Source organism: Mytilus trossulus, chromosome 7, assembly GCF_036588685.1.
Source record: "Mytilus trossulus isolate FHL-02 chromosome 7, PNRI_Mtr1.1.1.hap1, whole genome shotgun sequence".
Taxonomy (NCBI): Eukaryota; Metazoa; Mollusca; class Bivalvia; order Mytilida; family Mytilidae; genus Mytilus; species Mytilus trossulus.
Genome location: NC_086379.1, coordinates 33,312,886 through 33,332,555, shown reverse-complemented (window position 1 = coordinate 33,332,555; position 19,670 = coordinate 33,312,886). Strand labels below are relative to the sequence as shown.

The window sequence follows — 19,670 nt, the reverse complement described above, 5'->3', positions numbered from 1 at the left end:
TTAATATGCACAAAATATTCACGGTATATACAACAATTTTAGTGGAAAAAGGCAAAGTGTACGAAAACGTGGCCATGCAATGTCCACAAAATTAAAAGGTCATCATTAAAAAATAAGCAAATAAAATGTTAAAAGACTTCATTTCTCTAGAAATGAATAGTAAGCATAGATAAATGTCAAATTTTTCTAAATATTTAAAGAAATAAAACAAAATCATCCATAATTCAGTTTTAAGAATGTGAATTTTAGCATGAACGCAATTTGGGTACTCCTCATAACAGAATCATGGATCATTTGGAGGTCTGTTCAAATGCATTTCTTATATGATTCAGTATAGATTCAAAATTAAATTTAGTGAATAAAAATAGAATGGAAACTTTTGTCTGGATCATAAAAAAACATAGGTGAAAAAACTCAAAATAGGTGCAATATGGCCATGGGTACTCCAACGTTACTTTTATAATGAAAATAATAGGAAAAATACTTATATTATAAACAAAATATAGTTTAAGGGCAATTTCTGCTATAAAAAGACAATTGCCTTTTCAATGTTTTGGTACTTTTGTAGCTCTTGTATTGCTAATAATTTTGGCTGTTTACAATTTAAATCTTTTTAATTTTTAAATTTACAGACACTTAAACACTTGAAAAATACTATAATAAAGTTTGATTATTTTGGTGGAAATATTAGGTATATAGATCATGTCATTCTGAACATGTTTGCTCCCCATATTTCATTTTTCAGTGCAAAGTGATAGCAAAAGCTTTTAAGCCTATAATTGCCTTGTCAGATGAGCTAAGGTATAAAAGCTTGCAAGTTTTACATTTTTCTCTTCCTCTAATGTCATGAGCTGATTTTTAAGTTGACAATTTTCTATTCTCATGTCATTGACTTCTTCACTTTGTTTCTGAATATCTGTTGCTTTATCCTACAAAAGAAATGTGATTTCAATATATGGTCATTTTTTTTCGTCCAACGATTTTTTGGCATGCCCATCCCTGTTTTTGTTAAAATTATCAAGATCAAATATGGACTGCGAAGGATTGCATCATCCCTTTTGAGAGTAATGTTACCTTAAAGCAATTTCTTTAAAACTATTCAAAACAGAAACGATTAAAAAACTGCAACAGGTACAGGAACAGATGCTAATGTTAATAAACATATACAATTATTTTGTAATTAACCAATATAAGAAGTAATTTCCCTTGAGAAAATATAAACAATTTTTGAAAAATTGTAATTTGAGAACCAGAAGTCGTAGAGACTGGGGGTCTACAGCCCTACATAAATATTCTTAAGTTCATGACACCTTCAATTTGCCCCCAAGGTCAAAAAAATGTAGGCTGGAATTAGAAGCTTGCATATTATGAAAATGATAAGGAATCCTGCCTGCATACATACAGTGTATAAAATGTTCCGCTGAAGGAGCTCTACATTTTATATGGTAAACCGAAAACTGGCCGACCATCCATTCAAAAGCTACCAGATAATTCTTCAAAAAGTATAGTTTTTAAGTTTTTCTTCAAAAAGGTAACAGATATCAACCTACTATAAATTGCAATAATTAATCAGTATTTTATTACCTTTAATTTGAGGTCAATGTCAAACACATAATGAAATTTACCAGGACCTTCAAAGGGTACTATGAGCTTGACCTTTTGACATGTGAAAGGTCAAGTGGTCCTGAGTTGAATGGTGGTAATCCCATGTCTCTACGACTTCTGGTTCTCAAGTTTGATATTGCATCTTATATTTGATTATTCATTGTGACCTTGATGTACCTTGGAAGTGTCCCAATTTTTTTACAATGTTGTCCTTTCACTGCAGTTCATTTATCTTTCTTAACAGATTTGAGATATCTGTTGTCATTTAAGGAGGCTTGCGGGTACAAAAATTCCGGCAAAAAATTAAACATTTGTTTTTTTCATTACACTATTAGTTATTACTTTATGATATAGTACAAAAATCAACAACAAAAAATCGATTCGGTTTAGCCCCAGATGACTTTTAAAATGTTTTCATCATTGAAAAAGCTCCATATTATCTCCCTTAGGTGCAAAAATGCAATTTATTGGCATTCAAATTGAAATATCTTCTTCAATTCATCGGTGACCTACATTTTTTATCATTGTTTTCAAAAAAGCTTTACTTAAACTAAATAATTGTATTATTTTAGCGATTTCTGTGATTAGGTTATTTTTTTTCTCTTATTAGTTCAACAGAAATCAAGAGGCTCTCAAGAGCCTGAATCGCTCACCTTAATTTTTTTGGTTAAATCTCTCATCAATGATTAATTTGGCTTTTCAATTTATTTAAATGTTCTTTGAATCGTCCTATTTTCTTCAAAAGCCAAAAAAAAACATCATTTTCTCCTATGTTCTATTTTGGCCATAGGAGCTATGGTTCTTGACATACAACAAGGAAATAAAATATAAAATGTATACTAGATACTCTGAAACTCATTTAGCCTAAGTTTGGCTGAAATTGATACAGCAGTTTCAAAGGAGAAGATTTTTAAAAGTAATTCAACATGATGAACAAATTGTGAAAAAATTCTTTAAAGGGCAATAACTCTGTAAGGGGTCAATTGACAATTTTGGTCAAATTGACTTATTTGTAGATCTTACATTTTTGCTATTAACAGTTTATCTGTATCTATAATAATATTCAAGATAATAACCCAAAACTGCAAAATTTCTTTAAAATCATCAATTCAGGGGCATTATACCTGAAAAACCAGTTACCCAATTCGGCTGAAAATTTCAGGACAGGTAGACCTTGACCTAATAAATACTTTAACTTCTTGTCTTATTTGCTCTAAATGCTGGAGTTTTTGAGATATAAGCCAAAAACTGCATTTTACTCTGTGTTATATTTTTAGCCATGGCGGCCATGTTTTTTGACGAAATAGAAAATAAAACTTTATTTTATACACCCTACTGATCTTTCAGTTGAAGTTTGGTTGAATTTGGTTAAGTAGTTTTAAGTGGAGAATATTTTTTAAAGTTAGCAAATATGATGAACAAATTGTGAAAAATTGTCATTAAAGGACAATAACCCCTAAATACGGGGCGCCGAATGGGACTCATGTAGTTTTGTACTCGAAATTAAATTTTGTACGGACAAAAGTGACTTTTGTTCAACAAAAATGAGTTCAGTTTAACAAAATTTGTAACATACTACAAATTTAAAATTTTGTCATACAAAATTATCTTTCAGTGGACAAAATTCATTTTTGTAACTTAATTTGAAAATTGGGCGACAAAAGTCAATTTTGTATGCAAATTAGTTCAGTTTGGATTCTGTGAACCAATTTGCATACAACATCGACTTTTGTTACACAAAATTGAGTTTTGTGAGACAAAATTGAGTTTTGTGAGACAAAATTGAGTTTTGAGAGACAAAATTGTCTTTTGTGAGACAAAATTGACAAAATTGAATTTTGTCTCACAAAATTGAGACAAAATTCAATTTTGTCTAACAAAAGTAACAAAATTGACTTTTGTGAGACAAATTTCAATTTTGTCAATTTTGTCTCACAAAAATGAATTTTGTCGTCACAAAAACGAATTTTGTCGTCACAAAATTGAATTTTGTCTTACAAAATTGAATTTTGTCAATTTTGTCTCACAAAAGTGAATTTTGCTATCACAAAAATGAATTTTGTCGCACAAAATTGAATTTTGCCTTCACAAAATCGACTTTTGGGAGACAAAATTGACAAAATTGAATTTTGTCTCGCAAAAGTCAATTTTGTCTCGCAAAAGTCAATTTTGTCTCACACAAATCAATTTTGTCTCACACAATTGACTTTTGTGTTTTAATTTCCATATCAGGCAACAAAAGTCAATTTTGTATGCAAATAAATTTAAATTTGCATACCTTTTTGACGAAATTGACTTTTGTCATGACAAAAATGAATTTTGTCTACAAAAATGAATTTTGTCATGACAAAATCGAATTTTGTCATGACAAAATCGAATTTTGTCTACAAAAATGAATTTTGTCATTACAAAATTGAAGTTCTCATAAAAGAAGTCTGTATCACATAGTTATGTAAGACAAAAATGAGTTTGTTATGAAAGAATTGAATTTTGTACAAAACCACAAGAGTCCCATTCTGCGCCCCGTATTTAAGGGGTCAATTGACAATTTTGGTCATATTAACTTATTTGTAGATCTTACTTTGCTGATCATTTTTGCTGTTTACAGTTTATCTGTATCTATAATAATATTCAAGATAATGACCAAAAACTGCCAAATTTCCTTAAAATTACCAATTAAGTGGCAGCAACCCAACAATGTGTTGTTTGATTCATCTGAAAATTTCAGGGCTGATAGATCTTGACCTAATGAACATTTTTAACCCACGTCAGATTTGCTCTAAATGCTTTTGTTTTTGAGATATAAGCCAAAAACTGCATTTGACCCCTATGTTCTATTTTTAGCAATGGCGACCATGTTTGTTGATAGATCAAAACTTCGGATACAATTTATAAACAAGATACCCTAAGGAACATTCAGTTAATGTTTGGAAGTATTTGGCCTAGTAGTATAGAGGAGAAGATTCTTGAAATAGTTTACAACAACAGACGACGACGATGGACGCCAAGTGATGTCATAAGCTCACATGGCCCTTTGAGCCAGGTGAGCTAAAAAGGATATTTACAAAAATGTATGCTTCTTTTGGAGGCAGATTGTGAGCCTAAATGAACGGTGACCCCATTTTTTTATTTCATTTTTCTATTAAGTATTTAATAAAGTTCATTTATGAAAAAATATAGAGAAATCCTATATTAGGAAGAAAAAATGATTTAGACCCGCGGGCCCCCTTAAGGGATAATGTTTAAAATTTTGCTAGCTGAGGCATTCATTTCTGAATCAACAACAGCTTTTCACCTTTCAAATTTATCAAAAATTGAAGAGTTTAACATGGTAAAATTAAGAATGGAAATGGGGAATGTGTCAAAGAGACAACAACCAGACCATAGAAAAAACAACAGCAGAAGGTCACCAACAGGTCTTCAATGTAGAGAGAAATTTACACACCCCAAGGCGTCCTTCAGCTGGCCCCTAAACAAATATATACTAGTTGTTTGACTTTTTACCAAAAGCATTCAATGAAAAAACACAAAAAAATCAATTTGAAATTTTCATATTTCACATTGACTTTGTAAGTTTCATAAGTTCTATTTATATAATATTTGGCACTTGGCCAAAGGGGATCGTTTGATATATCAAATTCAGAGGCGGATTTAGGGGAAAAGTTTGGTTGCTTATATAGGGAATCACTGAAGCGTGACTGGAGCGGGCCCCCTCTTAGGTCATTCAGTGGGCCCCCACTTATGAAAATTTCTGGATCCGCCACTGAAATTGAAGGTCTTACCGACTTCTACTCAAGAAGGAAAACTTAAAACCTCTTTTTCATCCAAGGGGGAAGGTGGGGTCATTTAGTGCAAAAAGTTCAAACTTCTCAGAGGGTGAGGTTGTCGCATATCAATAAAAAGTCCATAAAGCATACATTTCAAATATGAAATTGACACCCCTTGAAAATGGGCTGTGTGGGGTCATTGAGTGCAAAAGTATATTGTCCTATAAAGTAAAGTTGTCATAAATCAAATGAAAGGTCATAATAAGAACATTTCAAATACCCTGTCCTCCAAAAATTGTTAAAATGGGGTCAATGGTTGCAAAAAAATCCAAATTTCTAGAATAGAGCGTTCTTGCATTATTTTAAGAATGTTCCTTGAAATTTAAAACATTTGTTTTCCTTCTTTACATCCCTGACTAATATTTTTTTCATTTGTGATCTTAAGATTGAAAAAAATAATATCTGTTTCTAATCATTCAAAACTAGATATTTTTTAGTTATAATTTCCAGCATAAATGAGATAGTGACAGGATATTGTGTTTGAACTACCTGTATACTATATAAGTTATAAGCATCAAGAAATCCTAATAGTTGTTCTTTTTAAGAAATGTTTAAATGCATACCTTTGAAGTCCTCTCATTTGACCTCTTACTGTCAAACTGCATGGTCAGTCCTTCTCTTTCATCCTTTACTAATTTCTTGTAGAAGGCTAAAGAGTTATTTAGCTCAGATATTTTATTTTGGTAATTTTCATTTTCCTTCTTCAATTCCTCTATACTTGAGGCCATGTCTTCTATTGTAGCTTTATCAATTTTTCCTTTCTGTATAAAATCAGATGCAATAAAATTATCATACAACACATTTTTTTCACATCAAAGTCCAGGGTCCATTTCCTTTTATCATGTTGATAGGACATTATTTTACATAGTATTTTTATTTCCTTAAACATGGTATTAGATAGTATCAAAAAGACAATATTGATGTTGCTCAATTGGTTACAAGCCCCTTGCACTGTATATCTTTTTTTTCCAAAATGAATTCATTGGCTATGATATTTCTAGAACATTGGAAATGTGGGAATGAACACAATTTCAGTCAAAATGACTAAAAAGACTAATGTTTTCAGGATTTTTCTTTTAATCTTTTGTTTTTCATCTTTAAGCTTATTTTCTTTTTCCGACGTAGTCGGTATAGTTTCGCTTTGTGCACTTTGAACTTAATACGCTTCACCATGGCAACAGACTACGCATGCTCGAAAATCCTTTCTGTGATTGGACAAAATGCTGTCATAGTGGGTGATTTGGTTGTGTTTGAAAAAACGTCTCGAAAAATTATATCGCGATGGAAGGTAAGTGAAAAACTATAAATATTTGAACTAGTTCTTACAAAGATTTATATTTTTATTAAAATATTTGTTTCTCCAATAGCTCTTTGTATCCATGACAATTGTTTATTCGGGACAATTTTATAATTTTAATGTTAACTTTGCACGGTTGTACGAACGTACACCTGGTACATGACTTTAGAACGCATCTACGCATGTGAGATTTCAGCAGGGTTTTGGTGAATGTAAACAGAAAGATACTACTTATACTACCAATAATTTCTAGCTTTGTTAACCATGAATAAAGTTTAATGTAAACAGTAGTAAATGTATATTTGTCTCTTTTTATTTGCACTAGATTTTTTAACAAATAAAAATTTTAGGTGTCATCACAATATTCTTATAAATATATTATTGCCTTAAATATAACCAGACTTAGTAAAGAATTTCTTGTAGTCACATTCAGATGGAGATTTAATTTAAGAGGTCCTGCATCATTAAGTCAGTGTGCTTCTGAAGGTTATCGAAATGATAGTTTTAAACATAGACTCAAATTTAAATATGTCGGATATCTTTTTTAAAGATAGTTCTTGTTAATAAAATGCTTTGTAAAGTGCAGCCTGATACAACCGCAGAGGATGAAACCCTGAAAAGTTGGTGAAAATTTGGAAACAATATTCAAGCTTGGTCATGTTGGTACTGTCTGAATTTGGACTGTGATCAAAATTTTTACATTATATAGTTTCCTGACTCAATCAAATGTGGTTTAAGATCTTAAAAATTCTGGATCTTGGAAATTGGTAGAAAAAATAACAAGAGGATTTCAAACAGTATTTTTTAATATTTATTTGTGTTCTGGCATTTTTCAATATCACAAAGACCATAACTCCTTATTAGTGTCTTTTTGTTGTTGGGATGTGCAAGTACTCAGCCATGTGTTTTTGTTAGAAGTACAATGTATTTCTATTTGTAGTGATATGCTGAGTAAATTGAGAATGGAAATAGGGAATGTGTCAAACAGACAACAACCGGACCAAAGATTAGAAAACAGGCAAAGGCCAAAAATGGATCTTCAACTGTTGTAATTATTGTATATTAGAAATCATGCATAAAGTCTTGGAATGGCAGACAAGGAATCTGCACAAAAACATTGGCTTGATCAGGGTCACAAAAATGCCTATAGATACACCACAAAATGAAAGCAATTTAATCAGCTCAGCTTTATACAAACACAGAGTTTGAATCCTGAACAGTTGGGGCAAGTATGGACACAACCTTCAAGCTTGATACAGCTCTGAATTTGGATTGTGATTAAATAGTTGACACAACATAGGTTTCTGACACAGAATGAATGTGGTCTAAGACGCTAAACTTAAAAGCCTAAAAAATTCAAATTGGACATTTACCTGTTATGGTCCAATATCCAAAATCTAAATACATGGCTAGATTCAGCATATCAAAGAACCCTAAGAATCAATTTTTGATGAAATCAAACAAAGTTCAATTTTGGACCCTTTAGACCTCAATTTGGACCAATTAGATTACTGGGCCCAAATATAAAAAATCTAAATACATGGTTAAATTCAGCATATTTCGAAGAACCCCATATATTCAATTTTTGTTGAAATCAAACAAAAGTTTAATTTTGGACCCTGATTTGGATCAACTTGAAAACTGGGCCTATAATCAAAAATCTAAAAACATGTTTAGATTCAGCATATCAAAGAACCCGAAGAATTAAATTTTTGTTAAAATTAAACTAAGCTTAATTTTGGACCCTTTGGACTTAATGTAGACCAATTTGAAAACAGGACCAAAAATTGAGAATCTACATACACAGTTAGATTCTGCATATCAAAGAACCCCAATTATTCAATTTATAATGAAATAAAACAACGTTAAATATGGACCCTTTGGGCCCCTAATTCCTAAACTGTTGGGACAAAAACTCCCAAAATCAATCCCAACCTTCCTTTCCCGTCATACATTACTTTGAACCACACACTTATTTATATTTATTATTATTACTTTTACTGTTAAGTCTGTTTTTTGTTATATCTACTTTACATGACTCTGTATTTATGTATGCTGTCATACTTTGAACACAAAATCATTTTACGTCTACCTGTGTGAATTTCAAATGCGCAATTTTACACCAGTACTGAAAACCTTCCATCCTATAATGGGTAGATTTTACATAGATAAATAAAATTGTATAATATAAGCAAAATGAGGATGTTAAATTTGATGTATGCCTTTGTGTGCTTCTTTGTTGCATGTGTTGTTTTTATAGTTTTTAAGATGATAACACAATGTTGGCTGCTGTGCCCCTATTTTTGACACTTTTACTTATTGTGTCTGCTTGTTTTGTTCATGCATCGTTGACAATGTAATGGAATTTGATGCGACTGTCATACAAGTGAGAGGTTTAGCCAGCTATAAAACTAGGTTCAATCCACCATTTTCTACATAAGAAAATGCCTGTACTAAGTCAGGAATATGACAGTTGTTATCCATTCGTTTGATGTGTTTGAACTTTTGATTTTGCCATTTGATTTGGGATTTTCCTTTTTAGCTCACCTGGCCTGAAGGGCCAAGTGAGCTTTTCCCATCACTTGGCGTCCTGCGTCCGGCGTCGTCGTCCGTCGTCGTCTTCCGTCATCGTTAGCTTTTAGAAAAAATAGAACATAGGGGTAAAATGCAGTTTTTGGCTTATAACTCAAAAACCAAAGCATTTAGAGCAAATCTGACATGGAGGTTTAATTGTTTATCAGGTCAAGATCTATCTGCCCTGAAATTTTTACAGACGAATCGGACAACCCTTTGTTGGGTTGCTGCCCCTGAATTGGTAATTTTAAGGAAATTTTGCTGTTTTTGGTTATTATCTTGAATATTATTATAGATAGAGATAAACTGTAAACAGCAATAATGTTCATCAAAGTAAGATTAACAAATAAGTCACATGACCTAAATGGTCAGTTCACCCCTTTAGGAGTTATTGCCCTTTATAGTCATTTTTTAACCATTTTTTGTAAATCTAAGTTATCTTTTACAAAAATCTTCTCCTCTGAAACTTTTGGGCCAAATTAATCCCAAAACGGCCACAATCATTATTGAGGTATCTAGTTTAAAAAATGTGTGGCGTGACTCGGTCAACCAACCAAGATGGCCGCCATGGCTAAAAATAGAACATAGGGGTAAAATGCAGTTCTTGGCTTATAACTCAAAAACCAAAGCATTTAGAGCAAATCTGACATGGGGTTTAATTGTTTATCAGGTCAAGATCTACTTGCCCTGATATTTTCAGATGAATCGGACAACCCTTTGTTGGGTTGCTGCCCCTGAATTGGTAATTTTAAGGAAATTTTGCTGTTTTTTGTTATTATCTTGAATATTATTATAGATAGAGATAAACTGTAAACATCAATAATGTTCAGCAAAGTAGGATTGACAAAAAAGTCAACATAACCAAAATGGTCAATTGACCCCCTAAGGAGTAATTGTCCTTTATAGTCAATTTTTAACACTTTTCATAAAATTGGTAAATTTTTATTAACATTTTCATTTTTATTAACATTTTCCACTGAAACTACTGGGCCAAGTTCATTATAGATAGAGATAATTGTAAGCAGCAAATCAGTTTATTACAGTAAGATTTACAAACACATCACCATCACCAAAACACAATTTTGTCATGAATCCATCTGCTTCCTTTGTTTAATATTCACATAAACCAAGGTGAGCGACACAGGCTCTTAAGAGCCTCTAGTTTAGTTTTCCTCGGAGTTCAGTATTTTTTTTTTTTTACTTTTTATGGTCATAAACCATGTGTTTAAATTTCATACATTTCTATTAACTTGTACTAAAGTTATGGTACGAAAACCAAGAAAAATTATTTGGGCCCCTTTTTGGCCCCTAATTCCTTAACTGTTGAGACCAAAACTCCCAAAATCATGAAAATCAATCGTTATATCCCAACCTTCCTTTTGTGTTCATAAACCTTGTGTTTAAATTTCATAGATATCTATTTACTAATACTATAAAGTTATTGTGCGAAAACCAAGAACAATGCTTATTTAGGGCCTTTTTTGGCCCCTAATTCCTTAACTGTTCGAACCAAAACTCCCAAAATCAATCCCAACCTTCCTTTTGTGGTCATAAACCTTGTGTTTAAATTTCACAGGTTCATAGATCTCTATTTACTTAAACTAAGGTTATAGTGCGAAAACCAATGTGACTTCAGACAACAACGATGACAACGACACCAACGTCCTACCAATATATGACTGCAAAATTTTTTGGGGGTCATATAAAAACAATTTCTCTTCTAATTCCTGTAATCTGGTAATGCAAAGGTTAAATTTGTTTATACATTTTTTTGTACCATAAAAATATTTACCATGAATTCTTCCACTGTTAGGCCCTTTTCTAACATGAGCTGATTTAAACAATGTTTTGTCCTTTTCAATTCTTTAATTAGATTTAGGAAAACTGCTTCAGATATACCTCTGTCATCCACAACATCAGCAAACACATTATTTGCTTTTGGACCAGTTACGCTTACATTCATAGACGCACTTCTTTTATATGGTAGTGAAATACTGCCTGAATTACTTATTGAGTCTGTTTCACGATGATTGTTAAACACTGTAGTTGTAGTCTTGGATTGAGTAGAATATTCAGAAGGAGTAGTACTTAGCTGAGTTGGTGGTCTCCTTGATGAAGGTTCTGGTGATGGAGAAAGGAAAGGATCGCTTATAGGAAAGGTAAATGAAGATCCTGAACTTCCATCTGTTTCTATAATTGATTGAGGAGTAACAAGTGAAGAATTCCTATAGATTAATGACTTTGTGTCTAAAGAAGACAGATCACTGGCACTAATACACCTTACAGAAGTCAATTTCTCAATAACTTTTTGATCATCTATTAACATTTTTGTGAACTTTTTCACTTTAGCTTTTTCTTTTTTAAGTTCTTTATCAATATTCTGGAAATGTTGGATGAAATCTGTTGCAGCATTTGCCTTTATTTCAAGTTCTGACAACCTTCTTCTAGAGATGTGTACAGTTTGTTCTTCTTCCTCAAGTGACATTTTGTTAACTGAAAATACATCAAAATGAAATCAACCTCCATGAGAAGTGAATATATATGACTTTTTATCATTCATTATTAGCAAGAAATATAATGATTCACTGAAATCTGGGTAAAAGTTTTTAAATCTGATGAATTTATATAAAATAAAATCCTTTGCTGAGCCCTGCTGGATACGACAGCAGAGGTCCAACCCTGAACAGTTGGGGCAATAATGGAGACAATATTTGCGCTTGAAACAGGTCTATATTTGGATTGTATTTAAAAATTTGACACATAATAGGTTTCTGACACAGAATAACTGCAGTCAAAGAACTTAGAATTGGTTATATGATTTGAATTCATATTTATTTTTTTGCTTTTGTGCAATACACATTGGACACAGTTGATACCCCCTTTTGCCTATAATGTTAATCTTGATATCTATATCATTAACAGAAAGCTTAATAAAAAAAATTATGATAAAAGAAATGATTTTTCATTTCCTATCGTTATATCCATTTTTAGATGGGAACATTGTCACTATCTTACTATGCTTATACATGTATATAACTTAACTTGTACGATCCGCTTGTGTATGTAATATAGGGTCGTCTCGGGATTGGGGAAACAAGCAATAAATTAATTTAGGCCCAAGGGTTTACCATATCACAAACATGTCAAAACATTTACTAAATTTTATCATCAGTACAAGGACATCTTTCATAAATATAACTGAACATGCAGACATCTTATACGTTCAGGTACTTCACATCCAATCTTTTATGGTAATATTCTTTACAAAGCACAAAAATGTCAGTATTCACCTCAAAAGCTAAAAAAACCTTTGAACAGACTTATAAACATGATAAAGAAGAGATATAGTTACGATACTGTTGTCAGGTCATTAAAGATTGCATATTTTGGCTTTAATATTGATTCACTTAACGGGTATTTGCATCGGAATTAAACACATTTATTCAACCAGATGCTCCACAGGGCGCAGCTTTATACAACTGCAGAGGTCGAACTCTGAACAGTTGGGGCAAGTATGGCCACAACATTTAAGCTTGATACAGCTTTGAATTTGGATTGTGATTAAATACATGTAGTTGACACAAACATAGGTTTCTGACACAGAATGAATGTGGTCTAAGAACTTTAACTTAAAAACTTAAAAATTTTAAATTGGACATTTACCTACATTTGTATTATGGTCCAATATCCAAAATCTAAAGGCATGGTTAGATTCAGCATATGGACCATAATTTGCTATTGGGCTCCGTTTCCTATAACTATAGAAAAGTGATAAAATGTGAATTACTGTAAGAAAAGTTGTAACTACATCTAAAGATGCCATTATTTTTATCAACATACAAGTGTATGCTTCTCTTCTTTAGAAAAAAAATTGAAATATACAAATTTCAAAGATTCTACAACCGTATTTTTGTGTCGTTTCTCGTGTTACTTTTTGCTTCCGAAGACTATAACGCTGACTGATTTATAGATAATCGTCACCGGCAAATTCGTAACTTTTGCTTTCAAATAACAAAGAACATCGACCAATAAGAATAGTTAGAAGAAAATGCCGAGAGCTATAAGTATTTATGTAGCAGATGTAAGAACAGTGGCGTGACTTTTGTGTCCGATTTCGTAACGCAAATTTTAGATGATGTAATCTGCTTTGTTGTAATAGAATTCTTAAAAACAATATGCAAATATGAACTCTCGCGAGATGTTCAAACAGGTAAATCAGAGATGATTTACATTCTTATTTTGATCTTCGTAATAATTAAGTAAGAAAATGACGTTATCGTTATGCGTTACATTTCACACGAAACAGAAGTCCAGTTATTAAAATTGTTTTTGTCCTTAAAAGTTCTAATCATTTCCGGTCATACGTGAAACATGTGACTAACATGTGATCACGCCATTACGGCCGAATGTACGAAATACTAGGTCTAAACATTGTTTTTGTTTCCAACAGGATGTTAGCAAACATAATCTGTAGACGTGTTTCGTCTTGTTTAAAAGAGGAAAATACAATTTTCAAAGAGATTGCGCCGGGGGTCTATTATTTTTCCTATGTCAGTATGTGCATAATGTTACATACGATCTTGTGTGAAAATAAATGCCCAATGACTTGACAAAATCGATTTCAGATTTGACCGACGTTTAAACACACTACGTTTCCCAATAACGATGTAAAGGGTCCTTGGAAAATTCAATTGAAATTACGTCTCTTATCATGGTGCCGATGTTCGTTGGATTGATTTTGCTTCATCAGTAAATATTACTGGATATTTTAGGTGAATGAAGATAATTAAATGAAAAATGCATGTTAATATACTGTTACACTTGGAATGTACAAAGTTGGTAACTTTGTCACAATTTATAATTATTTTTTTCTATTCATGTTCTGCAAACACTTTTCAGAAACGCAATAAACTTGTCAAAGGAAAAGTAAACTTTTACCATGCATGACTTGAAAGGAAGTACTTTATTGATTTTAGCCCACTAAAGTAGGTTAAAATGTGGAAACCATGTAGATTGTGTACAGATCACAAATATCACATGGTGCCTATTTTAAAGATTTTAATTCAAAGTTAAAAGTTTTTTTCTTTACTGGATTTAAAGAATTTTACATTGCCAATGATTTGGAATAAATTTTATATAACTGGAATTTCAAAACCAAATATAAATATATTTTTTTGGCCAAAACATCAAGATACAACGATTATGGTATCCTGTATCAATAAAGATGGAAAATTCTGAATAAATTGTACTAATTGTTTTCAAAACAAGCACATATTTAGGAGTTTTATAATACTGTTACATTTAAGATGGATTTTAAGAAAAAGTATACTGTTCAGATTATTTTAAGCAGATTTTGCAATAAAATAAAACTAAAAAAATGCTTTCGGTTTCTTATGGTTTCCTGTCACTTTTAAAAAAAACTTTAATATAACTTTGAAAATAGATTTTAAATATTAACATGAAGCAAGTAACACTAGTATAAATGGTGCTTATTTATGCCTTTTGAATTATATTGTGCAAAATAAAGAAAATAAAGATTGGTTTCCTGTTTGGTTTCCTGTCGTGAAACGGTGAATCAAAATGTATTAATTTTTTCTCGAAAAACTCAATTGTTCCATTCATACTATTCTAACACCAACACAACCCACAAAATAAAAGTTAAAATTTTAGAACTTATAAAAAAGGATACAAAAAGAAACCAAATTATAGTCCATATCATAGAACCCAAGAATTCAATTTTTGATGAAATCAAATAATGTCAATTTTAGACCCTTTAGACCTCAATGTGGACCAATTTGATAACCAGGCCCAAATATTAAAAATCTAAATACATGGTTAGATTTAGCATATTGAAGAACCCCATATATTCAATTTCCGAAAGTTTAATTTATGACCCTTTTGACCTTAATGTAGACCAATTTGAAACCAGGAAAATACTGCGCAATTGAATATTTCTTGCTATTGGGCAAAAAGGTATAAGGTAGCACTCCACAGTTAGGTGTGTAGTTTCGCATTTTGGCCCCTGTGAATTTTTCAAATATGAGAGCTACACAATGTAGTGTGCAATAAAATTCATTTTTGGATAGCTGAGTATTAAAATAACCTTTGTATTGGGTTTATATGAACATCAAGGTTATGTAATGAATGTAATTATAATATAGGCTGTTTTCTGTATGACAGTCCGTATTTGCATGTCCCTACCATACATTGGTCCGGCAATTTTTGTAATGTTTTTTTCCAACTTTTTACCGCACAAACTTCATGAACTTTGTGACTGGATTTAACAAAAAAATAAGGCAAAAGACACCCATTTTTTATTTGATCTGCTGATTAGGAAGATTTAGGGAAACAGTTTCTGAAAAGGTATCACTCAAAGGCATTGAAATTCTAGTTTGATCCAAATTTTGGGGGGAAATGTGACATGTTCATCCCCCTTTTTGCAATATTTTATGGGAAATAAATGCAGAATGTTGCCATGGATAAACATAAAAGGAATTAATTTTCACCCTTTTATCTTTTGAAAATCAAATCTATGGAAGATACTGATTACATACATATGCACATGTACAACACAAACAGTTAGGTTAATGTACATGTATTAGAAATCCAGGAATAGGAGATGATAAAACATTTTATGGCTCGTTTTTAATTTTATTTTCTAACCATGCTAACTGATATCGATGAAAAATGGGAAAATCATCAAAATTGGGCATTTTCAAAGGGTCGTAGCAAAATATAAGTGCACCACCATATGATTTTTTTTCACCAATTATTTTGTTACAGTCTTATAAACCCAAAAATCAGGTTAAAAAAAAGTTTAATTCTAGAAATTTTTGGCTCCTCAGAGGTATGGAGGTGTACAATTATGAATCTGAATACACAGTTAAATTTGGCATATCAAAGAACCCCCAATAATTCATTTTTTGATGAAATCAAACAAAGTTTAATTTTGGCCCCTAATTCGTTGGGACCAAAACTCCCAAAAGCAATCCAAACCTTGCTTTTTTGGTCATAAACCTTGTGTTAAAATTTCATAGATTCCTATTAAATTGTACTAAAGTTATTGTGCAAAAACCGAGAAAAATGCTTCTTTGGGACCTGTTTTTGGCCCCTGATGCCTAAACTGTTCGGGCTAAAACTCCTAAAATCAATCCCAACCTTCCTTTTGTGGTCATAGACCTTATGTAAGAATTTCATAGATTTCTGTTCTACATGTATACTAAAGTTATTACCAAGAACAATGGATATTTGGGCCCTTTTTGGCCCCTAATTACTAAACTGTTTGGACCAAAACACCCAAAGTCAATCCCAACCTTCCTTTTATGGTCATAAACCTTATGTTTAAATTTCAAAGATTTCTAAAAACTTTTACTAAAGTTAGAGTGCGAAAACCAAATTACTTCGGAAGATGACAACCACAGACAACGGTGACTACAATGCCAACGTGATACCATTCATTTTCCATTATAAGGTCCAAAAAAGTATGTGTTGGATTTATCTCATATTGATCTTGCTCTCTGACTAAATTAAACCATTAGTTACCATATTGAGCTGTCAATACACATAAATATGCATTGTGCCAAGTGCCACAGGGACTTGTCTCAAATTTGTTTCACCTATATTACTAAAATATAATGTTATATCATGTTATATTAAGGTATACCGGTATAGGAAAATGTTTTTTTTATTATGGACAGCAGGACATGTATGCCAATGTAACTGACAATGAGGAGGTTGATTTCCTTGCAAAAACAACAGCAAGCCAAAGAAATACAACTTCAGAACAACGTAGTAACACAGCAGGATGTCAAACACGCAGCATATTAAGTACGGGTACAGGAGAAAAATGGCAGAAAAGATGGGAATTATCTGAGAGAGACCGGGACCTGTATTAAAAAATTACAACTTAAAATCACTCAATTTTTCCTGATTTTCCAACTAAAGCCATTTCTGAATAATCAGCCAACTAAGAACTGGCTACACATAACTACACTACTACAACAGCAAAGAAGGCCAAACCAACGCCACAGAGTCATGCAACTGTGGAGCACCTGAAACCCCATACCATTTTCTCCTGAAGTGTCTAACCAGAATAGAAGACAAGAACATAATTATAAGCATGATCATGATGATAAGAGAGGAAAGCAAAACACATTACATTGACAGAACTGACAGATTTGATTCTTCTGTTCCTCGATCCCTGCAAACGTGTAGGGTGTGAACTAATCCAAATAAGTATGACGTCTTGCAAGGCTTTTTTATTTTTTCTGGGAGGTGCAAACGCACTTTGGGTTCAAAAATTTCAAGGGTGCTAAAATGAAAGGGGGCCAAAGTGAATTGGGCTAACTGTTAACATACCGGGATTCTTAATATTAATGAAAAAAGTATGCTGCTTTGCTGTACAATAAAAAAAATCAGAAAATCAAATGGTAACTGTCTAACGGAATCTCATTTTTTTTTTTAAATTCTACCACTTACTTACATTTTAGTTTACTTCACTAGTAAATTTTTGTGAGTACAACTGTACAAACCGATTATAAATGGTCACAATAGAATTATGAAATTAAGTAAAACCCATTATAAGCATCTTCATAAATTCATAGATGGCAAAATTAGTCGCTTTTCATCTTCTCAAAATTTTCAGGAATTTCCAAAACTTGAAATCCCCAGTAAACTCCACTTTTTGCTAGGGGTTATCTAAAACAACTTACTGCGGTCCCGTAAAATATTTGACGTTGTAAACATTTTTAAAAGTCTACGATTATCAACACATATGAAACTTTACCTGTGCAAAATAAAACAAACATTTTTTTATTCATTTATTAATTAAATTATTGATATTTTGTTCGGCATAATGAAGCACGTCATATCGTTCTATAAATCTAGATTTTGGTATACGTAATTTAGCATTTTTATTTTTTTCGGTCATTGAACAAGTTTAGCCACGATCGGACTCTCTGATGTCTCGGCCTTTAACCCAACAGTGGTCAAGTATTGAGATTCATCATAATGACATAAAGTCATTGGATCGTCAAAGCTCTGGTTATGGACCGTGAATGAAATCTTATCAAGAAGACACTATGCAATATCCTTTTTGATTGATTTAAGCAAGGATTTGTATAGTTAACTCAAATCCTTGTCTAACTTACTATAGAAAGATCTACAAATCCTTGATTTAAGTACATTTGTATAACCTTAACTTCCTATTATTGGGTATACGGGGATGTGCCAAAAATATGGGTCATAATTTTGCGAGATTTTATATAAAAATGACCCTCCTTTTTAATGACATCCTATATTAAAATGCATTTACGTTTGATAACTGTATATTGATTTGAGGTATGATCTACATATCATTAAATAAATATGCTATATTGAGAATCTTACATTATTAATGGTCAATTATTATATTAAATTAAATCAATTCATTTGAAAGTTCACCTTTCAAATAAGTTCCCAAATGAACCCCGGAAATTGGCTCCTGATTTGATTTTCATTAAACGATGTCAATTCATATATAAAAACTTAAGGGTAGCTGGTATATTTATGTATTATGAGTGATGATGAATTAGTGCTTATATAAGCATGGGTCATCATTTTAAATATTGTATATAAGTATAGGTCATTCTTTCTTAAATATTTATATAACAATATAAACTGAATTTCAGTGAATGTTATTTTTGTCATGATTAAAATGGGAACGTTTTTTAAGGCAAAAATGGCACACCCCTACCAAAAAAATATCGAAGTTCCCCCCCCCACCCCCCGACTAAGGATTTGTCTTGGAATTGTAAGATGACACATAACATGTAGTCATGCTATATCATATTCTAAAGTCCATGGGATTCCAATCCTTATTACTGTACAAATACTTGGACAAACTAAGAAAAAAACATAAATGGCGTGATTTTTGCCAGATGGAGAATATAGTTTCAGCTTACATCAGAATGTATACCGAATATGGAAAATTCAAAATTCAAAACAATAAGTCCAGGGGCACAAAGGAGAAAAAGAAGGATTTTTTTGGCAAAGGATGCCAGGCTAACATTCTCTGTGTTTAAAATATGCATGCAATTTTATATGATCTAATCAGTGTCCCTCGTGAAATAATGTCCACTGGACCTTTATATGTCCACTGGACATTATTTCATAGTTAATACTGTCCATGGACACAATTTCCTATGAAAATATGTTCTCAGTTATAAAAAAGTGTCTATGGACATGGACTTTATTTAATACCATAATTCTGTCAAGGGGGACATTTTATCTCAGAATATTGTGTCCACCAGGGCAGTTTAATGATGTACATGTGTATTATGTTTCTTGTCCTTTTGTATATTGTGTTGGCATTCTAACCTGTCAGGTTT

At 31.9% G+C, this 19,670-nt stretch overlaps 1 protein-coding gene across 7 annotated transcripts in view; it reads right to left on the bottom strand.

The window, feature by feature from the left end:
• LOC134724973 (protein Daple-like) overlaps positions 1-18,002 on the bottom strand; it is a 44,838-nt gene extending 26,836 nt beyond the window's left edge. For 2 of the 7 annotated variants that reach the window (XM_063588402.1, XM_063588403.1), the window contains exons 1-4: positions 17,878-18,002; positions 11,096-11,796; positions 5,996-6,193; positions 825-929 (exon numbers count right to left, since the gene is read on the bottom strand). In XM_063588402.1, the coding sequence (XP_063444472.1) occupies positions 825-929; positions 5,996-6,193; positions 11,096-11,796; positions 17,878-17,896 (1,023 nt within the window). In that variant the 5' untranslated portion in view covers positions 17,897-18,002. Of the gene's footprint in view, positions 1-824; positions 930-5,995; positions 6,194-11,095; positions 11,797-12,970; positions 13,062-17,781 lie in introns of all 7 variants that reach the window. The other 5 variants (XM_063588407.1, XM_063588408.1, XM_063588405.1 and 2 more) reach the window with 5 other exon arrangements.
• Between the last annotated feature and the right edge of the window lie 1,668 nt (positions 18,003-19,670).